This window comes from Megalops cyprinoides, chromosome 3 (assembly GCF_013368585.1).
Source record: "Megalops cyprinoides isolate fMegCyp1 chromosome 3, fMegCyp1.pri, whole genome shotgun sequence".
NCBI classification, from domain to species: Eukaryota; Metazoa; Chordata; class Actinopteri; order Elopiformes; family Megalopidae; genus Megalops; species Megalops cyprinoides.
In genome coordinates, this window is record NC_050585.1 from 22,924,366 (window position 1) to 22,947,383 (window position 23,018).

Genomic DNA, 23,018 nt, shown 5'->3' on the forward strand with positions numbered 1-23,018 from the left:
GTTTGTAATAAATTGTCATTAATGTCTGCTCGCCCTCTCTCTCTCTCTCTCTCTCTCTCTCTCGCTCTCTCTCCCTCTCTCTCCGTCTCTGTGTTAAACCTGTTCCACTTGCTCACACACATGAATGAATATCACGTGCGCGGAGTAGTTTATTTCCATCAGTTCTATTATGGGACCTGAGCCCTATAACCGCAAAAGGTGAATTATGCCCAATCGAATTTCCATATTATTAAAATAGCTTGGCGTGATACTAATCACGGGAGTGAATTTTAAAAAGCGTTTCTTATACCTCGATCATTCCCGTTGTGTGAAACACTAAGTATTGTCCGAGATTGGACCGACTCACCCGCGAATGGAACGCGTACTGGGATCAACACTTAGGCTACAACATATTTCGCATCTATTAAAATCAGAACATTTGATCAAGAAACCTACAAAAGATAGTTGAACTGAAGATGTTGTTTTTTTAATAGAAATGAACAGAAATTATATTTTAAAAATGTTTGCATGCTCGCCTAAGCTATCATGAAAACCAGTTGATCATGAAGATGATTAAGCCTATAATAAATTTAAGAAAGGTAGTAAGATGGTAGTCGTATTAGCGGTAGCAACAGATTAACACTACAGTCCTACATTTAAAACAGAAAGTGCTTCACACACTATAATTTTTAGCTTTTTACGATTAAACATGTAAAGATGTCACTAATAATGCTAAGAATATATATATATATATATATATATATATATATATATATATATATATATATATATATATATATATATATATATATATATATTATATATATGAAAGCGCAGCACGAAATACGAAATGCGACATACTCTTCATTATCATCGGCTATGGGTCCCCGACAAAACATACATACAAATAAAATATTACTTAATTTGAAAACAGATGGGAATATAGATATCGTTTAAAAATATTTTAAATTGTTGTGATTTGGTTCGCTTTCAGCGAATCTGTTATCGCTATACCCTCGTTTTGGTTAAATGCCCACTTGGCTCGGCGGGCGTGTAAACTACCTCCCTTCTATTTCAAATCTGTTTGAATACACCGCAATATCACAGCACCGATGGCTTCGAGCTTCTTTCCTTTCGTTTGTTGTTTAGTTTGTTTGGCGATTCCTTTTATCTCTCCACGGATGCGGTTAAAACACATCTTACAACATAAATAATATATCATAGTTGCTAATTCGAACTTCATGGCGGAGGAGTTAATACAGTTGCACTTTCGTCTCATCAGATAAACCAGGCATTTAATGTTTATCAAATTAACCAGATAAAAGTGCATTTAGAACACCGACATGGCCCTTGGAAAAGAGGGCGGGTGGGGTCAGTGGTCTTGCAACATCCTCCCCAAACCACCAATACGCGCTCTGGACAAATCGATCCTTCACAATCTGTAGGGCTGCATTTAGCGATGACAAACGCGGGGCCTCGCTTTTAATACAGCGCGTCTCTCGTTTCTCACCAAGGATCAATAACTAAAATATAAGATACACCAGATTAATCTCCGAGGGTCCACTCTCCAAGGAAAAACGATCGCTTTAAAATGACAGGGTCGAATGCACACAAAATAAAAATGACAGTCATGACAAAATTGGAATGAGGAAGTCCTGAAATCAAACGTTGACATTAATGTTGCCTTTATTATGGAGAAGAAAGGGCGAGAGGACACTCGGCGCCATTGAAGTCTCACCATCCACCATTATTAAGTTCTCGTCGGGTATTGCATACATTAATATCTCTTTCAGTCTAAGCGTAAAAAGAGCTTTAAAGGAGATTACCCAAACTAGTATATATTGTAAAAAGACAGCTATTAACTAAAAATCACAGTCATAAAATCTGAATGCATTCAAATTGTACAGGAAGTGTAGCCTTGAAATAGTTACGAATAATTATTGTTACTGCTGTATTAGTAAAATTACTACAATGCCTAACGAGCAGGAAGTGTTTCATATTGGGTAATTGATGTTTTAATAATACGGAGATCCAAGATATTGCTGCTCGATTAGACGGGCTATCTCGAGTCTAATGAATTCGCCCTGGTGTGCGCTTTTTAAAAAATGATGTCACTTTGGAAGGTTCCCTCAACTCGCATTGGGTTTCGCCAGTTATTGTTGAAATGTCAGCCAATGGGGTAACAGGGGCAGTTGGTTGAACCAATCGGAATAGTACATGGGGAAAATGAGATTGCTGGGCAGGGGGTGTGAGAGGGAGCTGTCCCGTGCAGCGACTGTCCCGCACTTGCCAAACTTTCACCGGCGTCTTCAAACTGCAGACGAATGGATGCGTCGCTAAGGAGGGAGTGTGGAATCTGAGACGAGCGGGAATGGTACACGTCTGATCTCTCCTAACATTGCGCGAAAGTGACATACCCCGAGCAAGAGGAGAGTGAGTACGCATTTTAATACACATCTTGACGTTCTTCTCATTATCTCATTCCTTTCGGACCGTTCTTCACTTCATTTACAATTTTTTATTTGCAACCTCTGTCCTTGGGCTCAGTCGCGAAGTGGCGGAGCGGAAGGGGAGAAAGGATGGAGCGGGCATCCAGCAGTAGCCCCAGCGGGCCCAGCCAGCCTCCCCAAGCCGCCCAGCACGAACCTATCAGCTTCGGCATCGACCAGATCCTCAGCGGCTCCGAACAAGAAAGTTCCCCGCAGAACTGCATCCGGAGCGGCTCGGATGGTAGCAGTGGTACTAGTGGCGGTAGTTACCACCTCGGTAGCCCCACCGGAGCGAGTGCGGCACCTTACACTGCTCTTCCCGGTTCTTTCCATGGTATTGCAACCTCTTTTGAGGACTCTGGCTCCTACAGCGTGAACTTGACCCTGGCCCCCGGTGGGGTGATTCGGGTGCCGGCACATAGACCCCTGACTGCCGCGGTCCCTCCGCCCATGGCCAGCGCGGTACCCGGCTTTGGCAGCCTCAGTTTTCCGTGGATGGAGAGCAGTCATCGGTTCGCCAAGGAAAGATTTGCAGGTAAAGTTCAAACAAGTCGCGCCACATGAAAACTATACACTACCTACAAAACGTCTGATTATGGAAAGGGTGCAGAATAATCTCTGCATGTGTGGCTTTCAGGACATCTGTCTGAAGCTATTGGAATGTAGCCACCCGGGACCAGGAACTTGCGTCTACACTGCGATAATACAGTAGATGCGTTGCCTAAAGAAAGCACGTTATTATTTACTGTTATGTATTCAATTTACACACTGGTTCCCATTGGCTATTGTAAATGCCTGTGGTTTTAGGGACACGAGGAACATGCTGACAGTGAACTGTATTTTTACTGTGGTAGTGTTTATTATCCACAACCCCCGCTCCGCCTCCAAAAGAAGCCCATAAGCAGTTTCTAGAGCCAACAAGGCCTGTAGACACGTCACTATTGCTTCTGTTATAGCTGGGCCTCGAGCCTATTGTTTTCAAGCTATAGCAGAATTGATACACAAGTGGCAGAACAAATTCAACATTCCATTGCACGTAATTTCGGCAATTTAACTCTACACGCAGTGTGCATTTTTTTTTCGCTACGGTTAAATGTCGGTAGCTTCTCAATGTTTAGTCTCTCATGAGTCATGTTTACAAATGCTTAATTGTCTTGAAGGCCCGTTTTGGGTGACAGATGACATGTGCGTGTATCTGTAATGATTTACAAGTATGTCAACGCGAAAGACTAAGTCGTGTACTTGAAAGACCTCACCGATGTGGTCTCCAGCGCTGTGTGATCCGTAATTTCAGTAAATAGCCGTTATGTTTGTTATTTCAAGTAATGTAAAAAACCTGTCATGCAAACTAAAGAGTTAGTCGAAGCGACTTAGGCCTTAACGTAATGTGACATTTAAAATAGCTCCATTTGAAATGATCCGTTTTGTCATTTTCGTTTTACGCTTCGTTTAATTTAAAATGTACTTGACTGTAAAGATAACGAAACACCAAACACTAAGGTACATTCGTCATCGATCAGCTCGGTAAAACGCTTTAAAATATTCTTTAATTTTTAGTAAATCACCCTCTTGCTAGTTTTTCACTAGATACTTTAGTGACTGTTAAAGATGCGAAATGTAAAAGAAAACGAGACAAATCAGAACGGGGGACAAGAAAGAAATAAAAAAGAAAAATCAGAACGGGAGACTAAAACGGAAAGCATCCGATAGATTGACACCCAGGCCGCCTTGTGCATTGGGCAAACCAACTATGGTGAGGCATGTAGAGCTTCAGCGCATTGCTTGTCAAATTGTTCTACAGTCAGGCCAAGTACAACCAAAAATAATAATAAATAAAGTAGACAAAGTTGTATTAATGTCTGCCAGTTTAAAAGCGTGTCAGCTATAATAACAATGCAGGTCGGCTATGAAGCTTTTCAACTGAGACAGGTAATGTAAACCTAGATTATATAAAACCAATAGTATTAAACTAATTATGTATGAAAGACGCAGTGCCATTATAGAATACACATTTTTGCATCGAAAATGGCTTAAAATGTAAATTACAGTTATATTTAACAAACTTGAAAAAATGTCTATTGAAAGAAATATCTCCTGTAATTCTTTGGTTATATAAAAATATGCGTTAACTGATGGTGATATCTTTAGCATACCTGCATATTTCATTTTTTATGGAGGGTATGCGTTCATTGATATTTCCAAATATATCTATTGAAATTAGCACAGGGAAAACATTTTAAATAATACCATTTTACAGAGACGGAAAAACAAAATTTATTAATTTCCCTGTACTTGTACATCCCACCTGCAATGCCAGCATATCATATTGGAAGAGATTAATGCACATCAGTTGTGTCAGTTGCAATTCGTATGTAAAAAACATTTTTAATCTTTCTGCTATCGATGGAAATTGAGATATGTGCTATCACATCTACTTTCTTAAGCAAAATATGAAATATTTGGGTTCCTGAAAACGTAAATGTTGCTCCAGAAAGCAAACAGCAAAAATACTGTCAATAGTGTCAAATTATGAATTTGATTTTAAGATAAAATATGTTGCAAACAATGCTCAATTTCTATGTGCCACTCGAAAAACTTCACACTGCTATATTTTCCGGGTGAAGATAGAAAACACAATGTGTGGTAATGATACGTGACTATACATATAAAAGCCACATTAGCTGGCGGGACTCTGGTGCCTATCTTCCAAATGTACGGCGTTCACGTGCAAGCTTGATATACACATACAGTACGTCGTAAACCAAAACGAGTCCTTTTTTAGGTGTATAATCTTCGAACCGTCTTATTGAGAAGCTTTGGCTGCTTACGGAGAGGAGAGGAAAGCAGCAGACTGCGTGCATTATTAATCACGCATAACTAAATATCACTGCACAACCCTCAGAACCCCCATCCATTTTGTCTGACTGACAGTGTACATATTTCTAAAATTTAAGAAATAGAAAATATGAATACTTTTTCCGATTGAGTTCATTTTTAAAATGCAATGCCATATGGAAATGCTGGACCATTTCATACAATATAGTGAAAAGTCATTCATAAAGATATCTATAGTTTCAGTGAATATTTAAAATTTTGGAAGATTTCGTGAAGCTCGATTTTTAAAAATATTTTGTTTTACATAGACAGCTATCTCATTTCTGTTCTTACGCGGTTGTAAAACTGTCTTCTGGAGTCCAAATACATCTGCGGCATGGGGCTTCATTAGTTGGTTTCGAGTGACTGTTTTACTGTGCCAGAACAATTTACCTGCTCCGTGTAGGTCTCCACATCTAAAGGGAACGAGTTTATCGGACCTAATTAGATTGGATTTAATTTAACAATGTGTATTTAATTTAGCTCGTCCCTTCCCTGCCCAGCGCGCAGTAACTGCGCGCGCGATTCGCGACTGTAACCGGACACGCGGACACGCTTGTGTCGGAAGCGCAGTGATAAATGTGTCGGCTTTGGCCCACACAACACCGGCTGTCTCAGGTAACTCTATCCAGAGCGATTACTCTGAGGGCCTGACATGTGTGTGTGTGTGTGTGTGTGTGTGTGCGTGTGCGCGCGCTCTGTAAATGCTTGCGTTCGTACGTGTGCCATGATTATGAGCAAGGTGGGGATTTTGTGTATGGTAAGTATGCCTCGAAATCCCTTAACGGCAATGGGTTAATTCGCGTCACTTTATTTTTTGGAAAATTACAGCCCAGGGCCTAACCCATCGCTACATTAATGTTGGTGCATGAACACAAAGTTAGCATGAGCGCATCACCAGCGCTTCATAGCGGCAGTTCATAAAATATATGCAGTTTATCTCCGAAAACACAGAATAGGAGCAGGAGCGTGATTGATTTCATTAGCCATTTTCTGTCCTATGACACCATGAAGCCTTCTTGAACCATGGCTACGAAACATTACTGAACAGAAGCACACCCTGATCCCTCCTTTGTAACGTGCAGCTTAAGAAGTAGAAAAAATCAATTTAAAAATGTTAGACACACACTGGTATTGTTAGAGACCGAAACAAAACTAGTTCTGAGCTGTGTTTGGAGCTCTTTTACCACCCCATGGGTTTTGGGAGTTCACCGCAGACGGTCGCCCTCATGACAATGGGACCGCAAGTGAATCCGGCAGGTAGCAGCTAACGGCGCTTTGGCCAGCTTTCCACTGCACGCGCTGCACAGCCCTGCTCGCATTGCGTATATTACAAGGAAAGTGCTGGTGAGCCTCACAGGGTCGGTTAACTGATGGCCGGTTAGCAGAGGTTAGCAGAGACGAGCAGAAGAGAGTCCCTCGCCCGGCTGTGAGATCTCTGATGCTCGTATACGCACAGTAGCATTTATCACGACCTCCATTTTTCCTCCAGCAAGGACAAAACGCAATGAAGTTGTAAAGCGTCATAAATATTTCAGGATAGGAATTTATGAGTCCCTGCAGGCGGGTTAAATGGTTCCGGCGGAGTTTTGTAACATTAGGAGTCTGTTCTTCCATTCCATGAACGTAAATAAATAAATAAAGGGATAAGGGCAGTGAGAACCGTCCATCCTGCGTCGACAGCAGTCAGGGCAAGCACATCACATCCTGCATTTAGTAATAAACAGGGTATTTGGAAGAATTTTATTTAGCAATTTTACAGTGATTCCAGTGGTTGCCGAGCTCCGAGTGTTGCGTAAGTATAAAAATAACTTAAGTTAAGGACAAAATAGAATAGTTGTTAGCTGAGATCCGGGACACGGTTAATTAAAAGGGTAAAAAATCAACAAAATATTGAGAAATTTAGCCTTAGCCAAGCTGTACTGCAACTAAAGATGCAGCTTGAGCTGGGCCTGCAAAACCTAAATCCTCTACCAGGATGGGGTACACAACCACTGGCCAACATTATTCCTGGGTTCTGCAGTTCATCCTGGATTAGCTGTTGGAGCCTTTCTCAGTTGTTTTCTCATTGGAAAACAGATCTCAGAACACAGAACAGATCCTTACACAGGCACATTAGCCCCATACATACTCTTTCCATCCATTCTTTCGAGGAGGTCACACACACACAATCCTCAGATACACCTTTCACACACACTCACACTCCTCACACTCCTCACACACACACACACACACACACACACACACACACACACACACCTCATCCCACACAAAACACTAATGTCACACAAGCACTTTTTAATGATGTGTCACACGCTGGCACCCACAGCAGAGGGGGGCTGGCTGGCAGCTCCACAGCAGGGCCACAGCCAGCACTTCAACTGCTGCCTCCGCACCAGGTGTGCGGATGACATCTGTCTGTGCATTTCAGGCAAAGGGAAAATATCAGCATTTACAATTTAATGCACTTAATTTTTTAAGTGAAAGCCAACTCTTTAACTGAGAGCCAAATCTGGTCATCATGCATGACTTACAGATGCTTGATAAGATGCAGCTCACCACCAATGCAATGCTGGCTGCTTGCAACAGCTGGACAGCTGTGCAAGTCTTTATTCACAGACAGGGACACACAGGTGTATGGTGTCATTTGCTGTCTTGCTCCGGGTTTTTCACTGATTTGGTAACAGTGAGGCTTGGGCAGCACCCTTACTGCATTCCTTCTGAGCTCACACAGGCTTAATTGGATCAATTAGCATCTTAATTGGTCCAAACTGCCACAGTTTTCCAATGTGCATATGGATATGCTGTTGGAGAAATGCTAACAGCACACACAGAGTGGACACACATGTCTGGAGTAAAGCACACGAGTTCATCAAGGTTTTTTTTTTTATCAAAAAACAATTATGAATACTACATGTTCTCTTCTCACTAAAGTCCTACATGTAATACATGAAGCTTAAAGATCAGATCATTTTTATAACTCTAGAATCCGTCACCAAGGATTTGGCTGCTGAATTTGTGGGTTATGCTGAGCTGGGCTTTTCCAGCGCATAGCAAATGGATGATGCTTAACGAGCAAAGTGAGAAACACTTGGTGTGTCCAGTCAAACAAACACTTTGCCCAGGTATGCTCTGTCTCAGAGAGTAGGTGTCCTTGAGCCTTGACAGGAAAAAAATAGCACCAAAAAGGAGGTGGGCCCTTGAGAGTCTGTAAGGCGAAGGGCAACGCTTCTGAAAAGGAATCTGTAATCACATCAGAGCCACAGACAGCCTGGTGGGGGGGTCTGACATATAACCACTCCTTATTGAAGAAAACACACAGAACACTGGTCCTAACATCTTCATTTCTCCTGGTTTCTCCTTGTTCTCTGAAGAGACGATGAAATGGAGAAGATGTGCACTCCGTGGTGAAGGAGGAGGGGGGAGGGGCCATCTTAAGAGCACACCAATTCTTTTACTAACAGAAACGTGCCACAGCCTCACACCTGTGTGTAACAGCAGTGGGTCTGGGTAAGGGGGACAAATATGTTGCGCCAAGTGTGCTTACCTGCCTTTCTACCTCTGTCTGCCTTCTCTCTACCCCCCCCCCCCCCCACCCCACTCAACCCAAAAATTAACAGCAGCTCTGACTCCATTCACGGTGTCCCGAAGGATTGGTCACCCCTATCAGAACCGCACACCACCTAAACGGAAGAAACCGCGCACCTCATTCTCACGCGTGCAGATATGCGAGCTGGAGAAACGATTCCATCGGCAGAAGTACCTGGCCAGCGCAGAGAGGGCCGCCCTCGCCAAGACCCTGAAGATGACTGACGCCCAGGTGAAGACCTGGTTCCAGAACCGCAGAACTAAGTGGAGGTGAGAGAGAAAGACCTCTGAGTTTCAACACACTATTAAAGACCTTCTTCCATGACATCATCAACGAGGGGAAAAAAACACGCACACCAGAAGTTACTCTGCACTCAGGTTTACACATTAAAACATTTTGTGCCCCACATATTATCCTTAAACACAGTGTGGAAGTCTATTGAGATTGTTTCATGGATACACAGTGCTTTGTGAATGCATGCAGCTCTAGAGCTGAGAGAAGAACAAACACGGGCAGATATATTCTCAGCAATAATTCTGATTTATACTATACTGGTATACTTACTGGACCTAATTCACACCAGTCTTGCGTGGCATTCAGCTCAAACCTATGCATGTTTTCATCCCTGTACGCGTACACATAATCGAGTTTTAAAATGCTAGAGCCAGTATTAGTTGAGCACCCTCTCCGGACGCCAGTAATTAATAATGGCCGAGGCGGTGCGCGGGTAGCGGCGTGTCTGTAACGGACTCCCGGCCCTCGCGCGCAAGGCGGCCCCACAGACGCAGAGAATTCCAGCACGCTCTCAGCGTCGCGACAGTAATGCTTTTATAATGTCGCTGAAATATTGACCGCTGCAGAACCGGCATACATCACCGGGGCTCTCAGCGCTCAGCAGCCGACTGTGCATCAGGGGCCCCGCCGCGGCAAACACCAAGCACTCCGCCATAACTCCCAATAACACTGTCACTAACTGCGGCGCAGAAATATGCGCGTTACAGTCATGTGAAACGGGCCTTCATGTTAGCGGACTGGCTGAAAGGGGCTTCAGCTATAGACTGCTAATTTGGGGATACATATATTTATTTAAACATTTTCTCCTCTTGTGTACGAACACTAGAAAGCGCTGTAATTATGGTTGTAATTACTATTTTTTGGTACAAGAATAAAATTCATTAAAACGCCATACTACAGCACCACTAACGGTACAGAATTTTCACGTTTCCGATGAAATAAATTTTTTTTTTTTTTTAATCTTACTATAGCATATTTATTTTATTTACATGTAATTTTGTAAGCAGGCCCATTAACAGTAAGAGCACCAGGAAGACACTTCATCATTACCAGCTTTAGAATTATTTTGCTGCTGATGCTAATAATAATAATAATAATAATAATAATAATACATATTATTGTTGTTGTGGGACTACGTATAGGCAAGTGCGTTCCTATTATTATATACGGTGAAAATTTTCATTCTACTATTCCGCTTCTCTGTATTCCTGCACATATTTTAATGTACAGGGATGGGCTATGCATTGTCTGCTTTAAATTAAGGAATGCATTTACACAGTAATTCTGTAGTAAGTCTGTATAGTAGGCTTCCATCCATCAGTGTGTAACTGAAGAAGCGATAACAGATGGATTTCACCAGTTCTACAATTCCTACTTTTTGTGATGCTATCTGATATCAGCGTTCAAGAACTAACAGTATTTGAGAGCTGTAGATGAACGTCTGTTTTTACACATATATTTGGAAAGAAAAGCTAAACGTCTTTTGATATACGATTTTGTATCGTCTCAGCTCTTAGTATAACTTTTCTGTGTGCACTTTTGTCAGCCCTCTGTCTAAAAGCGTCTGCTAAAACATCAAACTTACAAATGGTTTACACAGTCAAATCGGTATGATCGATATCCGCTGACGAATCAATCGGATCCATTTCAAACGGATGAAAGTGTGTGCGCTGTGTGCGTCTCACCTGTGAGTAGACCTATTTAGCTGTGAGAGTTGTCCTTGAGCTCCGGGCAAAGCTTTTACCAGCAGCAGATGGTCGCGCCCACAGCCCCCGGGAAACAACTGTCAAGATTTTCTGCGCAGAGGCATTTAAGAGAAAGCAACAAATTCACCAACCTCATGTACATTTAACCCCCGTATGAAATCCTGCTCTTTTTGATTCCAGTATTAGACTTTGGAAGACTTAACTGAAAACGAGCTAGCCACTGAGGGTCCAATAAGCTTTTCAGCTTCCATTTAGCAAAAATCTCCCGAACATGTGCCGGATACCAAGGTTAAACCCACTGGTCAAAGCCGGACCGTCATGTTTTGGGGGGTAAACTAAAGCGCATGTCATCGGATATTGCGTCGGATACATGCAGTCCTGTAGGATTAAAATATTTGTAGCCTATATCACGGTGCTTCAAGGGGAGGGGAGTGGCGATGATAAAATAAAATAAAAATAAAAGTAGCCTACACAGGCAAACTTGGTTGCTGATTAATTATTAACAGCGCCAATCGTTCGCACTCCCGTAACAAATTCAACAGAACAGAACAGAAGTCAGAGGGCCGCATTTTGAATAAATAACGCCAAATCGAGATGAATTTAGTGTCTGAGAAGTGGAGTTTAACGGGAATTGCTGTGTTAGTATAACTATGCGTCAGCACATATTTGTTAGACAGTCAATTTATAGTTTGTGCTGTGAAGTAAATATTGCCGGGACTGATAATAGGCTATGGGCGGAAATATAGCAAATCGCCGTGACACTTTGTACAACTTACGAAGAACACCTGTCTGAGCTCGTTTTAAAAAACATTGACCACAATACTGAAAAAAGCATATAGGCCTGTTGGATTGAAACCCCCTTTTCCGTCGCATTTCCTAATAAACATCGGGTGTCAACGCTTCTTTTAATACATTTAAAGCGATTACTGTCTATATAATTTTAAACTTTATTACTTTTACCACTTTATGATTGTATAAAAATTTACCAACCCCACTCCAGCATACATTTGTAAAATTTTGGGTTTATTGCTATTAATTAATTAATTATTAGCTATTCATTCATATCCGCTGCGAGTTTGTCTTTACTCGTGGTATGTTATCAGCAAAAGCGTAACTACAACAAATCCTGATTTGTGAAATTACCTCACATCTCCATTCTCCATAATCGTACTTATATTCTCTCAACAAGGGAATTAAGTGGCTGAAAAAGGCTCCAAAAATAACAACACATTTTATAAGCGTGTGGAGATGTTACGCCATGACATGATACATAGTTTCAATTTCAAACATACAAATTAACTACATTCTAAAAAACATTCGTTAGTGCAGATTACAGGACAGCTGTGTTGCGATACATATGGGGTACTCAAGTATTACTGGTTGGTCAAAAGGCAGCTAGCTCGTGGCTGTACAGTTGTTACTCAGAGGTAAGACGATATTTTAATACTAGCTACTTAACGGTCCAAATAATCATTCTACATACATATTTTAATGCGAAGTACTGCAGACAAAAATACAGGCAAACATAACGCCAAAAAGGGTTCATTTCATTTGCCGCAGACTGCGTTACTGCTGCTAAATTAAACAAACACACACACACTTCCTCATCTTCAAATAACGCCAATATGCCATGGAATTTCGAGTTACTCGTTTTATATATGTGCATTTATATATAGGTTATAAACGTTTCATACGCTTAATTACAAATGCAAATGTCAAAACTTTAAACACGTACTGTGGGGACTTCCCATTACGCATTAAGAACATTGTACGTATTGTACAACTTGGATCCGGGCGACAACACCGTGAACACGCTCTGCTTTTAGGAGTGGGAGGAGTTTAATACAAGACCCGGAATTTCACTTATTTTGAGAAACTCATTCAGTTGAAGACACATTTCCAATATCCTCACTGAAATGCGCTCTTAATTAATAAATAATTACCCGATGACTGTTTAAAAGTGCATGTCTTTTTGGATGACAATTGTGAATATTTTATTTCTGAGCTTCAAATCAGCTGCATTTAAATGATTTTCATGCAGCAGGAATGCACCCACAGCATGCGATGTGTGCATTTGTTTCGACACTGACTCTGACCAGTAACATTCGGGAAATTAATCTGTGGCCCGTTCTAAAAATACGAAAGGGTGTTCAGCACCATAAATCTCTCTGGGTGTGTGTTACTTTCTCTCAGTGTGTCTGGTTACTTTTTCCCTTATGGTCCCCAGGCGTCAGACGGCAGAGGAACGGGAGGCGGAGCGCCAGCAGGCCAATCGGCTAATGATCCAGCTGCAGCACGACGCCTTCCAGAAGTCTCTGAGCGACACGCTGCCCGCTGACCCTCTCTGCATCCATAACTCCTCTTTGTTCGCCCTGCAGAACCTGCAGCCCTGGGCCTCTGATGACAATGGCAAGCTGGGCGGGGTCACTGCGCTTGTCTGAGGGCAGCGCCAGCACTCCGATTGGCTAACATGCAAACTGACTGCCATGAAGTCCAACTGACAAACTCATTGTGTGAGTCAGTACAGTTACAAACTGACTGACTCAATTAATGACTGACTGACTGATTGGCTGATTTACTGACTGACTAAATGACTGGCTGGTATCAGACTAGGACCCTTTATCTGTCTCTCTTACACTACCTTTCTCTCTCTGCATGTCAACCTGGCAGTCAGTAATTACAGAGGAGGGGAGCAAGGGATGAGGAAAGAGAGGGAGGAGAGAAGGAAGAGGGAAGACAGGAGAGAGGAAGAAGGAGAGGAGAGAGGGAAGAGAAGAGAGGGAGGAGAGGACTCGGGGAAGAAAGGAGAGAGGAAAGAGAAGAGAAAGTGAAGATTGGCCAGGGATGATCAGGGGTTTATCATAAATGGCCTGCACACACCACTGTCATCGACCCCTGTTCTGTTACTAAGGTTGGATCTTGGATCAGCATTAATCTTTTATATGTAAGTGTTGGAGCAAGCATGAGTGGTGCTTGCCCCACCCTGGATCAGGTGTTGTGGCAACTCAAAGAAAAAGCTTTCACAGGCTGTTTGTTAGGCAGTGAGCTAGTTCCACACCCACTTATAAATGCATACACACACAGGCAAGCATGCATTCATACACACACACACACATACACACACGTGACAGGTGTACATTGTACAGTGACTCTGGGGTTCAGATACCAGCAGCAGCTTGGACAATGAAGGAACCGTGAGTAATTTTGCAGAAACAGGAGGTATGGTTCATATTTTAAAAAAAGTGACTCCACATAGACAGTGACTGGACTGTTGAGTGTGTGTGTGGGGGGGTTATTTTACAGACGGGATGTGATGTGTTTACGTACTGTAATGACAGAACACTTTTACTCGCGCAATGTCTTCAGTTCGGACAGTTTCTCACCAGGGAGGTTGCTGACACCCCAAAACTATGTATCATACTTTGTATTGGATCGATATGTAAATAATAATAAAATGTCTTTTTCTTTAAATTGAACTGCTTTCTGTCATTTTTAAGTGATTAACAGACTTTTCTGATTTTCCCTCTTTCTCTCTGCTCTCTGTCTCCCCCACCTGTACGAAAGAGGAATTACTCCTGCCCAGCACTGAGCATACCCAATCACCTACTCCTTGCAAAAGGCCTGACCAAGACACTTTCTCAAAGCTCATGCTCTTTCTTCCCTCAAATCTGACCCAGGATCAGCCAGTGTGATTCCAACCCTAAGCAAAAAAAATTGAAATGAAATGGGGTCAGTGCTGTGGGCAGGAGCAATGAGAATGTTGAGATGAAGGCCTGAATGTATATTCTTTCTCCTATCACTCGTTCTCTCTGTCATAGCCTCCTCCGCTTTGCCAGAATGCCCTGGCTTTCAGCTCAGAGTTAATGGGGTTCACCTTTTGGCCAGGTCTCCTTGCACGTCCTCAATATCCTTACACTACTGATAACTGGTCAAAGCCCCATTCCCAAAAATACTGGTTGTCCTGGGCAACATCTGGCACCCTCCAGGAGCGTATGAGTGGCCACACACTCAAGCGTATAAAAAAACAAAACACATGATTCCTCACTCTCTCTCTCACACATACACACACTCACACAGTAAGAAACAGTGGGGATCCACTTCTCTCTAGCACTGTGAACTGGCTCATTCCACAGGGACTACAGGAGAGCTTTCTCACCTAGAACCCCCCTCTTACTACCCTGATGGGCACGTCAGAGGCGGGGCATCTCCCTTAGACACAGCCAATCCCTTCAACTCTCATAGCACAGCGGAAAATCAGATCTAAGCCTGAACACACGTCTTGCATACAGATACGTCTAAGATCTTCACTGATCCTTGAAAGGTGGCCACAAGTCATTAACATCAGACCTGCTTCAACTAACTCATACAGAAAAAGATGTCAGACCGTTATGAGCCAAGTTAGACAATCAGTGTCAGTTCAGCAAGCTTTTAACACTTCCAACACAACACCGCCCTCTGCTGGTTGCATCCTGCTATACCACTTAACGCAGGGAGGGAGGAACAGGGCACGGGCCTCCTCCCACAGCCGACAGGATCCAGTAAGGACCCGTGAACATTGACCAACATCCAGATGACTGAATCTCATCTCCACATTCCACACTTGCCCAATTAAAATCCACTTTTTTTAAACTGGCTCACTCTGCGTCAAACCCTGGTTGAATCCTCAGTATTGCAAACAAAAAGATGACAGATCTCAGTTTAGCAGAAAAACACATCTGAGCCAGAGAAACACAGACATCTGAGGTGGGTCTTCAAGAGGTCACAGAGGAAGGGCTTAGAAACCACTGTTCCAGGAACAGTTTGAAGAGGCAGGTCTTCAGGAGGCGGCAGAGGGAAGACTATCTTCCTGACCGTGGAACACAAACAAGCAGCACTAGAATCAGTGCGAATTTCATAAATGTCTTTATTCTCACAAATCCAACAGCCACAAATACTGACATGACCACATTCAATAAAACAAATCCTCATTTGTCACAATTTTTCAACAAGTGAGCAAAATGGCAGATGAACTTAATATTGTCCATAAGCGAGACTTGGCTGCTCCGGAATGTTCCTTAATCTCACATCACAAACCTCTGTGCAAATGCTGAAACAAGCAAACGCAGCTCCTTCAAAGAGAGATGCTGAAGTTGCAATATATGAAGTAGCTGCATTAAATGCAACATCTAAAACCTTCGGGTGGCACTGGTAAGGCATTGGGCTGTGGATGTGTCCATCACCATACTTTATTGCTTCTGGCTTACTGACTGAGAAGACAGAGTGGGGGCTGATCTGCTGATCTGGAGACTGGACTCAACAGGGCGGTGGACAAAAGAAACACATTGGTGGGGGGGTAGGGGATGAGGGTAGTAGTAAAAATATAATTTAAAAAAAAGGGGAAAAAAAGGGAAAAAAAAACTAAAAAATCATTTCCGATCTTTCACAGTCTGTCTCCACTTCCACAGCTCCTCGATGGTCTACAGAGAGAGAGAGAGAGAGAGAGAGAGAGAGAGAGAGAGAGAGAGAGAGAGAGAGAGAGAGAGAGAGAGAGAAGGAAGGGTTTGAATCAATACATACACACATGGCATGGCTCACACCAAATATGGGAACATGAATCCATCTGAGAACAATCTGCTTATTATAGTGGATTAACATTTTGCTCTACGACAGGAGCTACAACAGCGTTGTAGGCGGCAGTGTAGCATAGTGGTTAAGGCGCAGGACTCGTAACCGAAAGGTTGCCGGTTCGATCCCCGCTGGGACACTGCTGCTGTACCCTTGAGCAAGGTACTTAACCCACAATTGCCTCAGTAAATATCCAGCTGTATAAATGGATAACATTGTAAAGAACTGTAACCTATGTAAGTCGCTTTGGATAAAAGCGTCTGCTAAATGAATAAAATGTAAAATGTAAACAGCGTTTCAGGTTGTGATGAAAGTGCTCTCTTGTTTTTTACCTTGGGATCGCTCACACGCAAACCGTTCTTTACGTAGTTCTCAAACTTGGCCTGAAGCTTCGGCAACATCACTCCCTGCAAAAACACGCACATCAGATGCACTCCCTCATACAGTTTTCTGCATTTAGGTCTCATCAGCTAGCTGAGGGTTTCAAAATCTTCAACCAATGACATTAACCTCTGCAAAACACACAGTGCCGGAGAGCAGTTAATGGATATCCATCGCAGCTTTAAGCATACTATGTAAAGAGCCTGAGAGCTCCTTTGTGTACACACACACACCGATCAGGGCGCCGGTGACACACACCTTCTCGATGCTGCTCATCATCTTGGCCTTCATCTCGTCGATGGTGAGGGAAGCTTTGGGGGTCTGTGGCTTTTTGGGGGTTTCCTTCTTATCTGCCTTGCTGTTGGTATTAGGGGTCTTGGGCTACAAGGAGTACAGTCATTTTAAAACTCCCCTTCTAAAGCTTGACCATATCATTGTATCACCCTCCCAAACAACAGCACACATCACTGACATATCAAACCACAGTTCAACATCACAGCACACAACAACACATTCCTTCATCACAAATTGTGATTACTCATGATTAGAGCTACTGCGTGAACTATTACTACTGACAGCAGAAACAAGAACAAAGCATTCACACGCAGGGCCTTGTGCCCAGGAACACCTGGCTGTGGAGCAGTGCGTTGTGGAAGACAGTGTGACACGGCTTGGAGACCCGGGACAGGGGGCAGGAAGCGCACCTTGGCATTTTGTTTTCCAGCAGGAGTGGCTGTGTTAGGGGTTTTCCCGTTCTGTGCAGCAGCAGGGCTCTTGGACGGAGTTTTCTTGGGCTGTGGGCGACATGCAGTTGCATTACACCATATCACTGTGGCCAGAGGCACAAACTCAGATACCAAGAAAATTATATCTGCCTCACCTTCACCGGAGATTCCTCCTCTTCACTTTCCTCCTCATCATCATCTTCTTCGTCATCGTCATCATCTTCATCACTGCAGAGCAGTCACACATTAGACACCCCACCCATCAAGTAAATTGACAGGCATCAGCATCAGAAACCGGGCCCTGAGAACTTACTCTTCGTCATCTTCCTCCTCATCCTCCTCCTCCATCTTCATCTTTTTCTGTAGAGGTGAACAACATGGGGTGAGTGTGATTTGGGGTTTGGTACACCCACACATGCACATTATGGGGTGTGGCAGAGGGCTGAGTCTCAGAGCGTGTGGGGCTGTGTGGAGGGAGGGCGGGGAGACTTACCGAAGGCTTGGCTGCAGCTGGCACAGCTGGCCTCTTAATGGATGAAGGAACCTCCTTCTCTTCTTCCTCTTCTTCATCATCCTCCTCATCAAAAGACTGGTCTGTATCCATCACTCCAGGAAGAGAGGGGAGGGATAAGAGTCAGCCAATCAGATGGTCACAGACGGCACACACATGCACCCAAACAAGCAAATGAGGGACGACGACTTGATAAAGTGGTACAAAACAACAGCAGAAATACCACTGCAATTCTCAGTCTCATTTCTGGTAAACCATTCTGCAGTAAATATCAGCTGCATTTTGGCCCAACAAGGCTGCTGTAGGTCAGAATCTGATGGAATCCTTCCCTTCGGCAGAGGGCTGGTCTACTGAATCACTCTGAACAGGAGCCACGCATATGAGGCCAATCAGCTCAGCGCAGATACACGCCACGCAATATCATTCCAGCTCAAGTGGAGCACTTCCCGTGCAGCACTGAGATACTTACTGACAAGGTGCTGGCCGCTGATGTGGATGGGGCCGGAGCCAGACTTCAGTCTGAACACAGCTGGAGGAGTAATCTCAAAGCCACCCAGACACACCTGTAACAGTCAGAACACACACAACTATTCTGAGGGCTGTGCAGCAGGTCGAGGCTCTAGCAGGTTTCTGGGGGCACATCACTGGTCATCACAAATGACCAGATCATCCATCCGGGCGACTCAGCAGGCTTCAAGCAGCCTATAATCTCACATGGAGGTCTGGGACATACATTACATATATTGAACCAGGGGCACAGAGCGGATGGCTGGGGGGCAGTAACTCACACTGGGTAATGTGGACGGTTTCAGCGTGGCTACCACTGCCTTCACTGGCTCCCCCTCAGTGTCCCGACCCTCCAGCTCCACCACATGCAGTTCGTCCTTGGTGCTGGGGTCCACACACACCTGGGGGCGAGAGAAGATGAACATAAATGTCCCCATTGCTCTCTCTGTGACGTTAATGTGCGCACTTTTAAACTCCATCATAAACATCCATTTGACTGGTATAAATGCTACATACCCCATGCGGGGATTACGCAAGTGTAGTTCCAGGTGATCACCACGCGGGGCTAACTGAGGTGTGAATGGCTCTGAACACGTGCCGACGTCGGTTACCGTTACTTACCATCCTCAAAGACAGCTGGTGCTCACTGTCGTCATCCGAGGGGTTGAAAATGACGTCTTTGCCAGCTTTCAATTCGCAGCCTGAAAGGAGGTCAGGGACAAAAAAAAAAGGTTTCAAAACTAAGATACCACTAACATGCGTGGAAAAACACGAGGGGCCCATTAACAACGTGGAGGTAGCGCCAGTCGCGTGTTCCACAACACGCTAACAAAATATCCCTGCTGGTCAGTTCTCTCCTCCACAGGGATAATTTGCCACATATAGCATCAGCATGTTCAATATTGAGAACTCGAAAAACAGATAATTGCCAGATTGGGAAGAAAATTAAAGTAAAATGGTAAACCACGAGGCAACCCACTAGCTACATCAGATGCAAGTGACTATTTCAACAAACTGCATATAGCTATGCTCACTAATAGCTAAAGTAACTTACGGAAAGGCAGACTCCAGGGCACATTGTTAGCTAACGTTAGCTATTCACGCTTTCATGTGACTGCTGTTTGCGCTCGATTCGAGCTTTAAAAGAAGACAGTCTGGGGTAATTTTGGCTAAAGAAGAAGAGCTGAATGTGTGAAATACATGGTAAGTGAAACTAAGGACAAGGGCCGTGTCCGCACTCGCCCTAAACGCCGGTTACTGGATCCAGGCCGCATGTACGCCATTTTACCTAGCTTGCAACACGGCACACGTGTTTAGGGACGGCTAGCAGTTACGCTCCTCGCAATCAGGCTTCCACCTTCTTTCACTACTACAGTACGTCTAGACGCCGATGGTGCTGTTTTGGTAGTATACAGATTACCGACTAGTGGACTGTAACTAGCTACACTAGTTATAATCGTACTCTGGAGTCCATTTAAACTGACACGTGTTAGCTAACAGGCTAGCCAACTAGATCTAGTAACATCAACTAACTCTGGAACTTTGCATCGCCATCCAGCTAGCAAGCTAACTATATCATAAACCATCCATGCAATGCAGTTTGCTAACAAACTAACAGGTTTATAATTTTTTTAATCGTGTAAATAAAAAGCCTTTTCGTACTTTTTCTATCTGAGATTACAACTAGCACATTCCAGACAATTTGCTAACAGGCTATAACTGTAGAAATGATACAAAATTATATATTTGGCGCAGTTAGCACGATTCTTACCATAAAGATAGTTCTGTGGTCCAATCGGCTCCATGTCCATTCCGTTCATACTCTACCTCCAGCACCGTCTCCAATTGCGCTTGAACTCAAATGATCTCTCTCACGTTCGGACGCGGAAACACACTAACCCCTTTCCGAACGTACACGCCCACAAGAAAGATGCGGGGATTTGCGTACCAATCTCACCCAGTAACAGCCGCTGATGACCGGTAGACCTTCCTCTAAGAGGCGGGACTACGTGTGTGCGTCTTCGAAACTTGGCTGAAGTGGATATTCAGTCGTTGCGTTGAGTCAGTGTGATGGAAAAATTGCAGTGCTTGAATTTAGCGAGTTCGTTGTTTCCTTGCGTTGTTGTAGGAACCATAATATGACAAAAGACTCTAATCCCGTATATACAGATAGAGCAGGGGTGGTGGTGAGGGACAGCACAATTCACTGTCGGCGTGTGCGTGTATCCATGTATGTGTGGGTTTACCATGCGGGCTTCAACCCCACAGCATCAGTGGTGTCTACCACACATTACCCACACACTGCCAGCGTAAGGCCGACATCGGTTTGTATACTACTAACTTTAAATGGCCTGTGAGGAGGGTTTTGGTGGGTTGAGTGTGACAATTGCCTGATGGAACTGTCATGGTATAATAAATACCTTCCCTGCTCTGCTAATACACTTACAGCACCACATTGAGCTGACTGCTATTTAAAAATGATTATGTGTAGAAATTAATTGAATCAATTCACTTCAGTAAATTCAGTTTGATTCAGTTCAGTTCATATTCTGTTATGGCATGCCACAAAGTACACACTGCCAAAATCACAAGATCAACATCTTTTGAATGAATGGATGAATAAATGACACACGCTTTAGAGTTTCTTTCAAAATTTTATTGTTAAATATTCTCTTTACAGCATCACAGCAAGAAAATAATGACCTGTTCATATGTCTGTCTGTCTGTCTGTGTGTCCGTCCATCTGTTCTCCCACTCAGACAGTTTTCAGCAAAAGCTTAGTGCAGGCTGAGAGTCATCCTCTGTCTCAGAGATACACAGTAGCACTGTTTCCCTTATGATTGCGAAGCATTATCAACCAACAATCCACACATGGCTTTCCTACTGAATGACAGATACATAAACACTGACTATTACCAATACTCTCAACTCGCAAGACACCCATGAGTACATGAGCATGGTCATGGGGGATTGTGGATAAATGTCCACATCAGTACACACATCTCAGTCTCAGCCATCGGCAGAGATTATTGCTAATGTGTCCCACACTGACTCCCAGCTGAGGGGAGACCAGCCAGCTCTACACCTATGGGGGCCCCTATATCCTTATAAGGTGCATGCAGTCTTGCTTCTCTCTTCTTCTCTCTATCATTTCTGACATGTTCATCTGGCAGGACAATCATGCACTAGTGTTGCTAAAGCTTATACACCTCTCTCTATCTGTCCTCCCTCTCTACCTCTTTATCTCTCTCTGTCAGTGCAGTTAAAAATGGAATTATTGGCATGACAAAGAGATATTTGTGTTGCCAACACATAATCACATTTTCAGCTAAACTCCTTCTGTGCCCCCTTCACTCTCTCTCTCCCTCCCTTTCTCCACCCTTCCCTCCCCTTCTCTCTGCTTTGTCTCTGACTGACTTCTCCTCCTTGCAGTGAACTCCACATTACTTTAGCACAGAACACACAACACATACTCAGAGCAATATTACACTGCCACAACAACAGGTTTGTGTATGTGTGTGTGTGTGTGTCTGTATGTCTGTGTGTGTGTCTATGTGTCTGTGTGTGTGTCTGTGTGTGCGTGTAAGAGAGAGTGAGTGATGCGGGCCTCTGTATGTGAGACAGTTGGCGCGTGTGCCTGTGAGAGTATGCGTGAATGTGACTGTGTGTGAGATCACTGAATAACATGTCACAGAAGCTCACAAAATAGAGACTGCTGTGGAGAGAGCCAGGCGTGGCAGCAAAGCGGTAACACACCAACACCAGCCAGACCACAGCGTCCTCTATCTGCAGGCAACAGACAGACACGATAGCAGACAGAGGAGACATCAAGGACAATAACAAGATCATTACAACACTGAAAATGTTAAACCAGACGCTAGAAAAAACAGACAATAGCATTTCCTTACCTCTGTGGGTCACAAAGACAAACAAATAAATAAAGATATAGATATAACAGCTTAAATGGTAGTATGAATCATTTCGTTTCATTGGTTGAAAGGTCAAAGTCCCTTTCAAGCAAAACGTGTCCGTATAGAGGTTCACCTCTTGTTCAAACATGCAACCTGTCCACAACGATAATCGAAATGACACAGGTAAGGGGAGTCTTAAAGGTGCAGTTCCAAGTAATCACAGGCAGGAGGAGCCTCAGACGTGCTTCCAAGTAATCACAGGTTGGGGTGAACTGCTGAAATGCAGTTCCAGAAAATCACAGGCAGGGGGAGCCAGAGATGCAGTTCTTGGTAGAAACCGGTGAGGGGAGCTGTAGAGATGCAGTTCCAAGTAATCGCAGGCAGATAGAGCCGTGGAGATGCAGTTCCTTTTAATCATACTTAAGGGAAGTTGGGATTTCAGCTAATC

General features: G+C 43.7%; 2 protein-coding genes across 3 annotated transcripts; one reads left to right on the forward strand and one right to left on the reverse strand.

Annotated features, from left to right (window-relative positions):
* Positions 1 to 2,153: 2,153 nt before the first annotated feature.
* tlx3b (T cell leukemia homeobox 3b) lies at positions 2,154 to 13,678 on the forward strand. 2 transcript variants are annotated; one of them, XM_036525488.1, is made up of 4 exons: positions 2,154 to 2,412; positions 2,527 to 3,003; positions 8,963 to 9,200; positions 13,159 to 13,678. In XM_036525488.1, the coding sequence occupies exons 2-4, from the start codon at positions 2,559 to 2,561 to the stop codon at positions 13,370 to 13,372; spliced, it is 897 nt and encodes a 298-aa protein (XP_036381381.1). In that variant the 5' UTR covers positions 2,154 to 2,412; positions 2,527 to 2,558; the 3' UTR covers positions 13,373 to 13,678. The 2 variants fall into 2 exon arrangements, with proteins under 2 accessions (XP_036381381.1, XP_036381382.1); XM_036525489.1 differs by having other exon boundaries at positions 8,966 to 9,200.
* A 2,148-nt stretch (positions 13,679 to 15,826) lies between these two features.
* Positions 15,827 to 20,551, reverse strand: npm1a (nucleophosmin 1a). Its single transcript, XM_036524912.1, has 11 exons — positions 20,431 to 20,551; positions 19,281 to 19,360; positions 18,941 to 19,060; positions 18,622 to 18,715; positions 18,135 to 18,247; positions 17,955 to 18,001; positions 17,797 to 17,869; positions 17,621 to 17,710; positions 17,175 to 17,297; positions 16,868 to 16,942; positions 15,827 to 16,387 (listed from the first exon to the last, which is right to left on the reverse strand). The coding sequence occupies exons 1-11, from the start codon at positions 20,477 to 20,479 to the stop codon at positions 16,337 to 16,339; spliced, it is 915 nt and encodes a 304-aa protein (XP_036380805.1). The 5' UTR covers positions 20,480 to 20,551; the 3' UTR covers positions 15,827 to 16,336.
* Positions 20,552 to 23,018: the final 2,467 nt, after the last annotated feature.

Excerpts from the sequence above, each read along its gene's own strand:
- tlx3b (XM_036525488.1), top strand. The coding sequence starts at position 2,559 with ATGGAGCGGGCATCCAGCAGTAGCCCCAGCGGGCCCAGCCAGCCTCCC. Across the intron at positions 3,004-8,962 it reads CGCCAAGGAAAGATTTGCAG|CAGCTCTGACTCCATTCACG; the intron begins GTAAAGTTCAAA and ends AAAAATTAACAG. Across the intron at positions 9,201-13,158 it reads AACCGCAGAACTAAGTGGAG|GCGTCAGACGGCAGAGGAAC; the intron begins GTGAGAGAGAAA and ends TATGGTCCCCAG.
- npm1a (XM_036524912.1), bottom strand. The coding sequence starts at position 20,479 with ATGAACGGAATGGACATGGAGCCGATTGGACCACAGAACTATCTTTAT. Across the intron at positions 17,711-17,796 it reads AGGAGGAATCTCCGGTGAAG|CCCAAGAAAACTCCGTCCAA; the intron begins GTGAGGCAGATA and ends TGTCGCCCACAG. Across the intron at positions 16,943-17,174 it reads TGATGAGCAGCATCGAGAAG|GGAGTGATGTTGCCGAAGCT; the intron begins GTGTGTGTCACC and ends GTGTTTTTGCAG.